At 37.8% G+C, this 14077-nt stretch overlaps 1 protein-coding gene and 1 long non-coding RNA gene across 2 annotated transcripts in view; both read right to left on the bottom strand.

The window, feature by feature from the left end:
* Nucleotides 1-13842, bottom strand: part of LOC117960694 — an 18250-nt gene extending 4408 nt beyond the window's left edge. The window contains exons 1-2 of the long non-coding RNA XR_004660205.1: nucleotides 13780-13842; nucleotides 11625-11627 (exon numbers count right to left, since the gene is read on the bottom strand). This is a non-coding gene — a long non-coding RNA (uncharacterized LOC117960694). The remainder of the gene's footprint in view (nucleotides 1-11624; nucleotides 11628-13779) is intronic.
* vip (vasoactive intestinal peptide) lies at nucleotides 4932-10800 on the bottom strand. Its single transcript, XM_034898802.1, has 6 exons — nucleotides 10544-10800; nucleotides 9657-9761; nucleotides 9281-9385; nucleotides 7975-8100; nucleotides 7120-7231; nucleotides 4932-6773 (listed from the first exon to the last, which is right to left on the bottom strand). Coding segments are annotated over exons 1-6 (459 nt in total). The 5' UTR covers nucleotides 10546-10800; the 3' UTR covers nucleotides 4932-6764.
* Nucleotides 13843-14077: the final 235 nt, after the last annotated feature.

The following is a 14077-nucleotide window of genomic DNA, read 5'->3' as shown; positions in this document are numbered from 1 at the left end:
ATATATATATATATATATATATATATATATACAGTATATATATAATTATACAGGAACTTGCAATGTCTTTCAAAGAAAAGCCTAATTGAATCCAAAGTAAATATTCACATCGTTTTCCATTTATTACATACTGCAGTGAGATTATAATGATAACTTGCTCGGACTTTTAATGTTGCGCCACCACCAGATCAACATTTTTACTTTGTCCAATACTTTGATTAATGAACTAATGCTTGCAAAACAAATGACATTTCCATTGGCCTCAGCTGTACTTTACTTTAGTTTTTTTTTGGTTAGCTTTTGGTGAAGTAGAGCCCCACAGAGCCGTGAGCATGGCTGTGGGCTCTTAGTTCTGTTTTACCACACCGGTAAATCACAACCACACTGTTTTTACCACACTCTGATTGCAAACTGGGAAATCAATGTGAGCTCATGCTGAATCAGCAAAGTATGTCATCCACACAGAGTGACACCTTGGCTTCTATCTATAGGATTGTCTGATATGAGTCTAGCCCTGCAGAATATTGCTTATGACATTTATGAGTCAAATATCCGCTGCCATTTTGACACTTGCAAACACGGTGAGTCACAACAGAGAGTGAGCAATTACATGTTAACATAAACACTAGAAGTGAGTCATTTGGAGGAGGAAATCCTGGTTGCATGAATTCGGTATTCGGAATTCGAACTGGTTGGAATTGCTTTTTTTTCAATTGTTTGTTATATTTAATGACTTTGAATTTTGGGACTCTAACATGCCTTGGGATAGTGGCCTACAGGTAAATGACCTCTACACTTCCAGAGTCAGGAAACGGGCAGGAAACATCACTGCACACCCATCTCACCCAGGACACAACCTATTCGCCCCTCTAGCAGGCGCCACAGAGCACTCAGGAACAGTTTCTTTCCACAAGCCATCCCTCTGATGAACAGCTGACTTGTGACTCACAGTGCCAGGTTCAATTCCTGTGCAATAACCTAGCAACCCTGTCTCTAATCAGTCTGTTTACTGGTTCCACTTATTACTTACTATTAATTTATCATTTCAGAGCTGTTTATACTGTTAATATTTTAATACAATACTTAAATTATAACATAATATTATATGTTCCAACACCCTTTGCGCTAGGCCTCATAAATGCACTAATAACTATCATAATTATAATTTACTCCTGCATACTTTGCACTCTTCACTGCACTATTGTCTCACCCTGTCTATATTGCTTCTGTTCATAGTGTGTATATATTGTTTGTTTTGTTTTGTTTTTTGTAGAGCAAGCACACTGTGAGCAATGTGATCCAAAGGAAAATTCGGTCTTGGGCTGAATATCTGAACTATGTTGTTTAAATTATCTACTGTAGACCTCCATCGCTCCAGAACATTTAGAGTTGGCCTCCTTGTTTAATCTGTTTAAGGGTTGTTTACAGATGTTTAAGAAGGTGAATATCATAAAAATCTTCAAGACATCAGCCTTACTGTTATCATAGACACACCAATCATCAGCAGGTAAGTCTAGTATTTTCTGAACTGAATTTTTTTTTTTTTCTGTAATTGTAGCCTTTACTGGATACAGTATCTTATGCTTCTCTGTTGTACACACTACTGTAGTAGCATGACAACATGTTTTGTTGTCATTCTCCATGTTGACATGGAGACTGATTTGGGTGTATGGAGACCAATAAATTAAATTTTCCTCAATCTGCAGCATTGGCTTTGTGTAGTGTTTGGTGAACTTTTAGTATATTTGCACTTTTGCTGTGTACTTAATTTGCAGTACTCTAATCACTAAGAAGTAGAATTGCTAAAAGTGTATTAAGTTAGCAACAGCAGTATGTGACTGGTTGAAACTGAATTAAGTCAAATGAAACTTGTGTTTCATATGGTAACAAAGTATTTTCTTTATAAAGTAGTGTATAGTTTTTGCAAGAGTGTTTCATTTTGCAAAGGATATGAAATTTTGAAAAACGGTCCGTGTTCTCAAAATAGTGCTTAAGCAATTGAAAAAAAACTGTAAAAGAAAGACAATGCTGCAGCACTAACATGCCAGTAGGTGGCAACATCAACATGTCTACATCTGCAAGAGTTGTTGAAGGTTCTTTTCCTTCATATAGCTAAAGTAGGTTGGCATGCGTAATACAGATCTCACAATAACCAAAGAGCTCCATCTTGTGTTAAATTTGAGTGAGTTCGTGACACAAGCCGCAAGGTGCCTCATGTCTAAAAAGTGTCCTTTTTTGCAGAAAAGGGCACCAAAAACTTAGCATTAGAGCAACTAAGGGAAAAAAGCTCTCATGAACTGCATATTTGCGGAATCACAGCAAATATAGCAGTAGCAAACAGCAAAACAGACCTTTATGTAAATGTCACAGATTATGACCTAAACTTTGCATTTAGGCATATGGGGTCCAGTGAGGTGAAATCACCCTGAGATGACATAAAGCAATTAATGACAGAAACCAAGAAAAACAATGTGTAATGTCACAAATATGTTAAGAACAGGGCAGAAGTAAAAAGTCCATTGGCACATCTTTTATCACCTGTTTCTGATAAAAACGTCCTATTAAAATGGGAGCCATTACAGAACAGAGCTGTAGAAACTGACATTTGGGAAACTGAGAAGTGTGGTAATGGTGTGAAACATGACATGACAGAAATGGGTACTTTCAGACCTTTAGACATCACACAACTAACCTGCAGTCCATTAGCAGCATCTAATGACATGCTTTCACTAAAACTGTGAAGGCTGGCTGAATGGGAATTACAGGTGTGATATTATACTGACTTTGAAGGCTGCAATGTGATTATGTCAATAAAATGTACATGTTCTGATCAATGTTTATTAACACAGATGTACCACAGAAAAAACATTCCATTGCACAGTCAGGAATGAAGACGGTGTAATTACAGACACCAAGATCAAATCAAAATCAGGGCCTCATCATAGCTGCTTACTAACTATTTATCATTAGCTCCGTTTGGTGTTCTCTGGATATGCTGATTGTATAATATCGTACCACATTGTGTCATGTTGATCACATTGTGTTGAAGTAAAGCCTAGGTTCATCTTATTGCTCTCTCCCTCTCTCTCTCTCTCTTGCTCTCTCTCTTTCTCTCTCTCACACTCTCTCTTTGGGAAATTTGGTGCACTAGTGAGTATTTACTGGGGAAGTTTGTGTATGATAGACTGTAACTAAATGATAGCAGTTTTATTCGTGGTACTAAAGAAAGATGTCCCAGTTATTTTTTCTATTTTCGTGGGATTTGTAATGTAAATATAGAAATCACCAGATGTATCCTTTAATTGGAAATGCACAGATTCAGGTTCCAAATCCAATTCTAACTTGAAGCTGACCATAACTTTAAGCCGTTTTGTTAATTTGTCTTATCCTTAACATTACTAAATTACATTTCTGTCACAGCTTTTCAGTGCTTTAACATCTGAAGACAGAAAAACATTGCACTTAAAAGTCTGGACTTAGTGTTTCATCAGTAGAAATGACAACCTGACGAAATACACCGAAAGATGATACTGAGAGATGTTGGGAGGGAGGAACAAATCTGCTGACTAACCTCTTAATCTCTGTTTCTTGTTTTTAACACTCCCCCGTGTCAGCTTGTTTTGAGGAGACAGCATTTAGTATTGCAACTTCACAGCAACCGCCTTCCACCCCACTCCCCAGTTGATTTGAGCTTTCCTTTAAAGGCAGCAGGTTTGACAGCAATTATGTCATCTGCAGACCTGGTGAGCTTAAACATTATCACGCATTGTTTTTCACTGGTCCTGGTTCAGGTTCCTGGAAGTGTTTCAGAAAGTCTTGAACTTTAAGTTGTTAACTCAACGTCATACAAAATCGATTTGAATAAAAGAAAACAGTTGGGAGAAAAAGGAACTAACCTGTGAACAAACTAAGCCAATATCCAACTCCTGGCAGAGTGTTGCTGTCCAGGGTGCTGAAGTTGTTGTGCTGTCCATTCAGACACACAATCCCTTTGTTGTGTTTCCTACAGCTCATTTTTTCTTCTCCCTTCACATTTTTTTTCTCCAAGAGTCCATCACAAAAAGGTTTACTCAAATCTTTATTATTTCTGAGTTGGAAACAGCACGACAAATCATCTACTGGCACAACTAATTAAAAAAACTGTTTCAAAAGGGATTTGAAACATGTACGGCCACTGCCTATACAACTATTTCAATAATATTATTGGTTTATACAACACTCAACAGGATCCTCTGAAAAACACATTCACATTTTTGTCGGTCATTAATGTTCACTAGTCTGTCTCTTTATGAATGTGATGTGATATGATACTATTCTCAGACAAAGCTTCCCAGGAGATCTCTAACCTACTTTAATGGGAGAGCTGGCAAGATGGCGGCGCTCAAATTTGTTCATATGCCAAAGAGGAAACAAGGAGGCATTTTAAGGGAAAAGAAACACACTCAGTGCTTTCATGTCAGTGTTACTGAACCTCAAGTCAATCATCTGACCCCCATGGGGAAGAAGTGAAGGTCGCTTGCTGCTTCATAGCCATATATGTCAAGATGTCACATCTGTCTATATGATCAAAGTCATGGCTTTCTCTTTTAGAAACTATAATTAGCTGACCTGGGACAACAATGTTTTTTTTTAAAACAAGTAATGCATGTTGAACCAATTAGAATAAATATAGCCTACATAGTAGCAGTTGATATGTTTGTATAAATTTGAAATTGGCATTCTCCTGTAAACACCCAAACATAAATTTCATAAATGTTGAGAACCTACTTAAATCTGTTTTATCTTTTGATGCGTTCAAGAAGTAAAACTGCCAAAAGCACAAAGTATCAACTATCAGCTTAAATTCTACATGTTATTCCTCAAAAAACCCACACCAATGAAACTCATTTCATAAAACACCAATCGGCAAACAATCAGTCAGACAAAAAGACTCAGCTTTGAAAAATAAAACAATATATTTTATTTGGTGAGTGGTGTACATCACTATATGTGCTAAAGGCAGGTCTATTCTCAGTTATAATGTATTTGCTCTACATATTGAATAGTACAAAGTGATTAAATGCATCTGTGTCCGTTCGTGTGTTCCTCTTGCTCTTGATCCCGTATCTTCTTTTTTATCATTAAATGACCATATTTGATTCTCTAAAGCATTCCGTCAGCACATAATTCATGATTGCACCATTGGAAAGAAATGCGACAACTGTTAATCTGAATTTAAAACAACAGATGATACAACTTCCCAATGCATTGTCCCATGTGTAATAGAACTATAAATCTGTGGGAAAACTTCAAATTTTGAGTTGTGAGTTTAAATTGTAATTTTATGCAACCATTGTGCTATTGTAGGTAAAAGGGCCAACTGAATTTCTACAAAGCAGTGATTCCACTGAAAGCCGATGGTGCTAGAGTTCTCTACTGAAAGATGATGGAACTATTGGTTAGCGAACATTAATCAGAATCCAATCAGATGTTTCATTTAGAGTTAATTGGACAAATGTTTCTCTGAAAGCTTACGGGATAGTAGTTAGACTAAAAACAAAATAGACAAATGAGAACATATATGTTCCAATGCCGTTCAACAGGTCAAATCTTCAACTGAAAGTTAACGGGATGAATTTTACTTGAATTCAACGTAACAGTTGTTCCGTAAAACTTTATTGGGAGAAATATTTCCATTGAAAGTTAACAGGACAACAGGTATCTTGAAACCAAATGGGATAAATATTACTGCAATCTATATAAATCAGTGATTTCACTGAAGGCTAACGGTGCTAGTGTCCCATTGAAGATTAACCGTTCAAGTGCTATATTGAAAGTTAATGGAAATACTGGTTAGTAAAGTGAGTCAAAAGTCAATCACACAGATGTTTCAAAAGCGGTGGTCACTTAAAGGAATTTAAATGGGGATGTTTTTCTATTGAAAGTCACTCAAGTGTAATAGGGCAGAAGTCCCATTAAACAGTTACTCAGTAAAATGGTTCCATTAAAAGTTTAATCTTGAAACAAAATGTGACAAATGTTCCATTGAATTCCATGTTATAGTGTTCTTGCTAAATGTAAATGAGTTACAGTTTGTCCCACTTAAATTTAAGCAGTGATACTCAAAGTCAAATGTTCTGGCGTTCCACTGAAGATAAGTTGGAAACGTTATCCATTGAAAGTTAATGGAACATGTTTGTGAGTGAAAATTCATGAGGATTCAAACAGACGTATTTTCCATTCAACGTTATCTGAACAAACATTGTCCACTTAAAGCTAAAGTTACAGTAGATCCACTGAAAACCAGTGGAAAAGGTACACTAATGAAAGTAAATGATGTTCTATTGACATTCAATGGGTCAAATTTTTAATTGAAAGTTGATGGGACAAATTTCGCTCAACTTGAATAGGACAGTAGTTTCTTTAAAAGGTTGTTAGGACAAAAATTGTTCCATTGAAGGTTAATGGAACAACAGTGGTCTTACAAAGAGAGTAAAAGTGGTACTTCTGTTTAACTGTTGCCAGTTGCTGTATAAATGCTGATTGATCAAACTGCAAATGGACACGCATTTTGCCCAGTGCTGCCTGAAGAGTCTATATAGTTTAGTATATATATTGTATATATACAATGTAAACATTAACTGTGTGGATAAATAGATAGATAACCACATTGGAGAACACATCATCATTGGCTGAGTTGAATGTCGAGTTAATACGGTGTTGGTTTTGGAATGAGCCGTTACATGAGGATGACTTGAGGTTTTCACTCGAGCAGAGGGCCCTCCTCAAAGTGGCTGCAAAAACAGAACAAAATGGACAGATAAGATGGTTATTGACTTTATTTCCCTTCTTCTACTTGTTCATAGATTTGCTGCAAAAGTCATGTATCTTTAAGTGTGTGAGTGTAAAATATTGGTGCATGCTCAACGCATTAATGTCCACATATTATGTTTGAGATGTTTAGGGTTAAAATATGAATTAGGTTTAATTGCGGTTTTGTTTGGGGTTAGGCATATTCTGTATTTGTGAAGGTTAAGGTCAGGTGTGTGTGTCGGTGGGTGTGTGTGTGTGTGTTTGTGTGTGCGTGTGTGTGTGCGTATGTGTGTGTGTGTGTGTGTGTGTGTGTGTGTGTATTCCTACCAGATTAAAGTTGTTTAGGAGGTGATCTACGTTGATGTCATCGTAGCTCTCCTGGAAGTTGTTGGGTTCGTCCCTGGACTCCTCCAGGTCGCTGTTTCCAGGATCTTCTAGGCTGTGTGTAAAAAGTCAATAAATATGAATAGTTTTATTGTGTGAGATTTTTTTTAATACAGAAGTGTGAATTTCTAAGGCACAATCAGACAAAACATGATGGAAAATTTAACAGAACACCTGCAAGTTGTTGTTTTTAAAATTACTGTATCTTGTTCCAATGACTTTAGTTATCATTTCTTGTACTGTTGTTCTATTTTATGTGACTACACTTGTATTATTAATGTATGAAGAAATGTGAGTTTACTTTCTGTTTGAAATATGCAAACTTACATATTCAGCAAAGTTGGTAGTGTTTTAACTGTCTGTTTATTTTTTCAAGCCAGGTGCCTTAAAGAATTGTAGATTTGCCGTGGTCTCGGTGCCATGGTCAGATGATTAGATTTTGTGTTGTTTTGGATCTGAAATTGTGGCTTTCTTGTCTTTTTCATCATTAGTTCATCATATAGTGATGAAAATCCCATGTTAGCTGTTAAATAACGTTTTATGTGCATGCTCTTTTGTCAGAAAACTAAACCTGAAAGACAAGCAATGAATAAACTCAAACTGTTATGGAGAAAAAAAACTAAGCTTGAAAGATTCAGGTTTGACTTAAATAAGAAGGTATGGTGTTGTCAGCAATGCCAAAGATTAATTGTTTTCAGCTGCTTTCACTAACTCATAATAATATTTATGTTACAGTCACCTTCAGGGAGAGAATGATACATAGATGTACAGACTAACGTAGGGAGGGCTGATACCTACCTTCTCTTCCCTGTTAGGACTGAATTCAGGTACTTCTTGACGGCCATCTGTTTGCGGAAGCGGCTGTAGTTGTCTGTAAAAATGGCATCTGAGTGGCGCTTTACTGGCTCCTCCATCAGCTCGTCACTGGAGAGAAAAGAGACCATGAAAGAAACAAAGAGTATAATTAATGGTGATAATGGTGTTAGAGCGTCACCACAGTTCAGAGGGCAGCAGGTTCCAATGTAAAGTCAGTGTGTGTGTGTGTGTGTGTGTGTGTGTGTGTGTGTGAATCCCTTCTGGCTGTATAACAAGCACGTAATGAAGCGGTAATGGCATAAATTAACCTTTAAAAATGTTTAGTCAATTACAAAATGCATCATCAAGCAGGTCGGGTCTTTTCATTGTAAATGTCAGTCGGTCCTCTGTTGTTCAAATGGGGTCAACATTAGGGTCAACATTTCCCAAAAAATCCCCTCTCTCTTCATAAAATAGTGAAATAAGATATTTTTTTGCCAAAGATTTCCCCTGATGTAAAAGTTGGAAAACGTTTTGACAAGAGATATCAAAATCTTTCAAAGAACTTTCATCTACTTCATTTGGATTTTACTTGTTTCTATAACTAAAGGAATTTAAGGATGCTGTTGATGTAATTCGGGAAATATAATCAACAGTCAAGTGGTGTCTACAAGGACAGTGCTTTTCAAATGGGTGTTTTCTTTCAATTTGTGTGAGTTAACTTCTGTATGAAAACAAACCCTGATACATTCTCCATATACATCATTATACTCTAAGTAGAAATTACACAAAGAATTTAAGCTGACTTGCTGAAACTTCAGACTTCTACTACATTTACATCTTATTTGCACTCTGTTTTTTTACTGTCAAGTATTGAACCGTAAAATCTCCAGTGCAAGAAGTCCCTCGGCTTTGGCTGTTAAAGTGATGAGGACGTGAACATATAATGTTTTTTTTAAGTGGGCCAAGAATGCATCAGGAAGAGGCTGGCTTTCCCATTTTTTCTTTAATAAAAAATAGAAAGAATTTTTCGTACATTTGAAAGCAGGTTTTGATATCTGGTTTTCTATTTCGACCAGGTTTAACAGGGTAACAAAACAGATTATAAAGCCTTCATACCTGGTTTTGGCTATATCTTGACTTTAAGAAAAGCTGTCAAGTAAAAATATATTTGAAATAGTCAAAAATCGTACTAAAATCCAAATTACAATTTGACAAATGAGCTACTAAATAAAAAGCGAAATTGATCCTCATCCTCTGCCGGCCAGCTCTCCTGTGTCCGGACTCTGTGGACCGGGAGGTTACCTACCTGACCCGTTTTCCGATCAGGGACTCCAGGTACCTCCGCGCTGAAAGCTGTCCGAGCAGTTTGCTGTATCCGCTGGTGAACAGACCGTCTGCGTGTCTCGTCGGTCTGCACAGCACCAAAGAAGAGAGAAATTAAGTTACATTTGTTACATAAAAACACCAATAAGGATAGAACAATCTCGAATAAACGCGCACAATTTACAATTCGGAAGGTATTGCAATAGTCTAGTGGGCATCGGGTATGATGTTACGGCGAATAAACCTGAGCAGGAGTCCGGAGACACGTTTTCAGATTGCATCAACAGGTATAATCATACAGCGCTGGATTGTTTCCCTTTTTAGCAGCTTTAGATGGAAATAATTCAGATTTCTCTCACCTCATGGATGTGTATGGCAGACTCAGAGTCCGGGAGTACAGCACACTGCACAGGGCTATAAGGAACAGCAGCTGGGGGCCGGTCCGTTGTAACATCGCTTTACACCTGAGGATGGAAACGACAATGGGTTATTCTCACTCTAACCCGACGACAACGCTGAGGTCTTTTCCCACCAGTTGGCCGGGCTCATGTAGGTTAATATATATTTTACTCATTAAAACTTGGGTTTTATTAGCTAATCATCTTAAACTAACGGGGAACAGTCAAGTCGAAGTAGTTAATTGCTCGGTGCAAATAATTGATAGAAGAGTACTTTAGCCACGAAGACCTGTTTGGACATTGTTTTTTTATTTATAAATCGCTCATGTAAGCTAATGGTGAGAAACAGAAAGCAGTAGAACCTAATGCGTATTACGCACGGCTGGCAAGGACAACACATATCTTTACATACCAGGGACGCACTGTTGCCCCTGCAGAGACCAGTAACCAAATTGTTGGTTATTGAGCTTCTACCCATAGAAACGTCCCATTCCCCATATTTTTGATTAATTTCCCAAAATATATCTAATGCGTAATTACGCACAACGCCAACACCAGCAAGTACTGAACATCTTATTACAGTGCGGGGAGGCTGCAATTCTGTTACCAACATAGACCACAAACCACATTTAATGTGTCGAGCTGCTGCTTACAATACAAAGAGCAATTTATTCGACGTAAAACTCAATATTCGGTTATATGGAAAGATTTTTCCCAAACCTGGCTGGAGCGCGCAAAAAGAACAAAATCACCATCAGCAAGTTCAAAATGACCAACCATGGAGACCGCCGAGAACGCACCATTTAAAGAAACTCTAAAATAATGTTTATGTTAATATAAAATCTTACATGTGGTCTAGAGAAAGTTGCCTGCTTTTTGTTCTGTCCGCTGCGCTGTCCAAAGTCCTGATCTGGAGCCGTTGTTGTATCTCCACTCTGTTGACCCGATGTTTCTTGACTCTCTTTCTGTTCGCCTACAGCTCTGCTCCCGTTTTATACACCTGGATGTTTCCCATGGAGCACGAGGGGACATCAGATTCGATCAGGACCTCAGACGTCAGTTCGCTGCTTCCGTCATCATGGTTTTGCTCATGGTTGGAACCAAACAGGCCTATGGTGAAATTAGTGGGAAGCTTTTTTTTCTTCTTTTTCTTCTAATTAATCGTAGGAAGTTTTGTGCCAGGGTTGATGGCTTTGACTCATCTGATTATTTCCCCTGGGCTCTTCTCCAATCACAGTGCAGGTCAGCTGCTGCAGGAAACCAAGAAGGGAGAAAGATCTGAGAAGTTACAACTCAAGAGTTAATCAAGGGCCACTCAACAGAACTGGTAAAATAGGCTTAACATAATGTGTAAAGCCTCAAAATGTCTAAAATGCATGAAGATGCAAAGAAAAAATGGCATACAGTAACTTATTATGTTGATTTTCTTAAGTACATATACTAATGATTGTGCTGTGGAGAGATCGTGAATTTGGAAGGCTCTCTTTGTCATGCTAACAAAAAGATCTTAAACCAAACCTGGAATGGTCCACTGTTTACTTTTGGGGAATGTATTCATTTAGAAAAACCCCTACGGAAAGGTTGTTTCTTCAGTATAGTATTATAGTAGTTTATAGTTGTCTCATTGAAATCTGTTTGAACCTTTTGTATTATTGCTTGGATATCTAAATCTGTCCGATAAGAATAGACTTGGAAGTCTTGTTGAAATGCCCATCAAGCTTTTAGGGAGGTGTTTGGCCTAGATCTTGGACATTCATGCCAGGCAGGTCCTTCGAAGGGCTACTGTGATATTGGACTGCCAGGACCATACGCTCCTGAAGTACTAACTTGCCTTCAGGATGTCGTTTCAGGGCACACATTAGGAGAACCAAGAGATGCCAGGTCTCCTACATCCCTAGTGGTATTGTTATGCTTGTAATAACACATAACACTCTGACTGCAATCCTTGAACCCTTGCACACTTGTACATTTGCCCTCTTGTACATGTGTATTTGGTATGGATTTCTATTTTCCTGCTCTAGCTCTGGGATTTTTTTGTGTTGTGTTGTAGATGTTGTCTTTTTATATTCTGTTTTTACGTGAAGCATGGCTCCAACACACCCGAATCAGATCCTTGAACCGCAAACCTTCTTCACTGCCAAACTTTTTTCCAGTTCCTCAAACAAATTAATATTTAACTGTGTACATGTAACAATCACCACTGTGCCTTGTTTTAGCCCATGACTAGAGACCATTTACCCCTTTCCAGTCTCAAACTAAATCCGCTTTCCATCTCTCCAGTCGATGTTTGACTGGAGATACATTATTTTAGAGGAAGTTACAGACAAGGTTTTTATGTTTCGGGTTGTGCTGGGCTTTTACAAAAGAAAACCACACAGGACTGAAGTGTTTTTAAATCCACCCACAGTGTCCCTGATGACTCTGAATCCTCTGCTGGAATGGCACAGTGAATTAACCATGACGTTGGTCGGTGCTCCATCCATCCATCCATCCATCCATCCATCTATCCATCCATCCATCCATCCATCCAGAACAAAAAAATAATAGTGGTGTTACATTAAACAGATAAAGAGTGTTTCCCCTATTAGTATCTTATAAGATGTCTCTCTGTACCTCAGTGGTGCCCTGATTTTGTCTTTTTAATGTCAAGTCTATAATAATTGGAGAAGAGCAGGGGCTGTTGGTTGGGTTTTGGTTGAAAAAGAAACCCAAATGGCACAAGAAGTATCCCAATTTATCAAAAGTCACATCAAACATTTCGCCTGCACAGTCAAATAAGGGGGGGGCAATTTTCCATTTTGGCAACAGAATTTATAGCTTTTTGTCCCCAAGTGGCAAACAATCAATTCAGTCAATTAATGCAATGTTGATAGTTTAATGTATTGTCCATTTCAGAAATATTCATCATTCGTTTTTAGACCTGATTTACTAGAGACTTTATAGTAAAATGTAGCACAGATTTAATTTGGTTTGGTTCAACTTAAAAGGTTCAGCTCATTTAAATTACAAACAAACAACAACAGGTTTTTGCTAACATTTTTGGTTATTTTTTTGTGTTCACAGTAATAAATATCATATTTGAAAACTTTAAAAAGGAATTTGAGATATATGATGAAAAACATGAAAAAAGGTCCTTTGAAAACTATGATTCAGTTTTGCTTGCGTTTGTGGTTGAGTACCCGATGATGATCACAAACTTTACTCACCACAACGTCATGACAACAGCATCTCTGGCCTTCCCGGGTCTTTGATAACCTCCTACCAGTCAGCAGATGACCTCCCCTCTCCTCCCCTTCCTCCCTCTCCTTAACCATGACGGCACCATCTGAACCCTAATGTGATCAGTCCAGAGAGAAAGTAGATTACGCAGAAGTCCAGGGGAGAAGGAACTGCTCTAATTGACAGCAGTGATTGGACACAGATCCCTGCAGGAAGAGGAAGCTGATGGAGGAAACATCAGCATTATTATGTTGATGGAATGTAGGAAGAAAAACGTTCCTATAGATGGGGAACAGGGCGCTTCACCTCTGTATGCAGGACAACACAGAGAACAAGAAAACAGAATGTCTTTACTCAAAAGGTTCTAGACTTCTATACCCAGCTTGTCATGGCTGGATTGGGGGTCAATGAGGTCAAAAAAAGAGGCCCATTAGTCCCCCACTATTCGCCATTCTGTTCTCTGTGCATTGTCTATTTAGCCGGTCACCTGCAAGCAGTGGTGAAATGTAACTAAATGCATTTACCCATGTACTTTACATAAGTATAAATTCAAGGTACTTTGGGTATTTACAGTTTGTGCAACATTGTGCTTCTACTCTACTTCATCTCAGATGAAAATGTTGCATTTTCTTCACTCCAAAACATTTATCTGCCGGCTTTAGATCATTTTCAGACTACACATTTTCATTTACTTTTTTTCCTATCCAAATTTGGTGAATGTACATGTTTGTCACAAACTGAAGGATGTGGTGTTCTTTTATCTGTTGAGAAAAATCTTCTACTTCTTTACCTAAAGAAAGACGTCAGCTGGAATATGCATCGTCTCAAAACTGAAAACAGGGCTGTTATTCTGTGAAACGTTGACTTTTTAGAGATACGTGGTTCTCACAGGACAACAATGCTACACACATATGATGATCTCATAGAAAAACTCTCCAACAGTGTATACACAAGTTAAAATGTAGCTCAACCTTAAATATCTATTGCAGTAAAATGCAACATACACATTAATGCAGCAGTGATGTTAATCAAGAATCATGTACAATAGTAAAACATTGACATTATGATGTATTGTCATAGTGTGGTATTGGTATCCTTACTTAAGTAAAGGATCTGAATACTCCACTGACTGCAAGTGCCAAACCATCATGTACAGTTTGTGG

The sequence above is a fragment of the Etheostoma cragini genome, chromosome 17 (assembly GCF_013103735.1).
Source record: "Etheostoma cragini isolate CJK2018 chromosome 17, CSU_Ecrag_1.0, whole genome shotgun sequence".
Taxonomy (NCBI): Eukaryota; Metazoa; Chordata; class Actinopteri; order Perciformes; family Percidae; genus Etheostoma; species Etheostoma cragini.
Note: the sequence above shows the minus strand (reverse complement) of the source record. Positions and strands in the feature narration are given on the sequence as shown.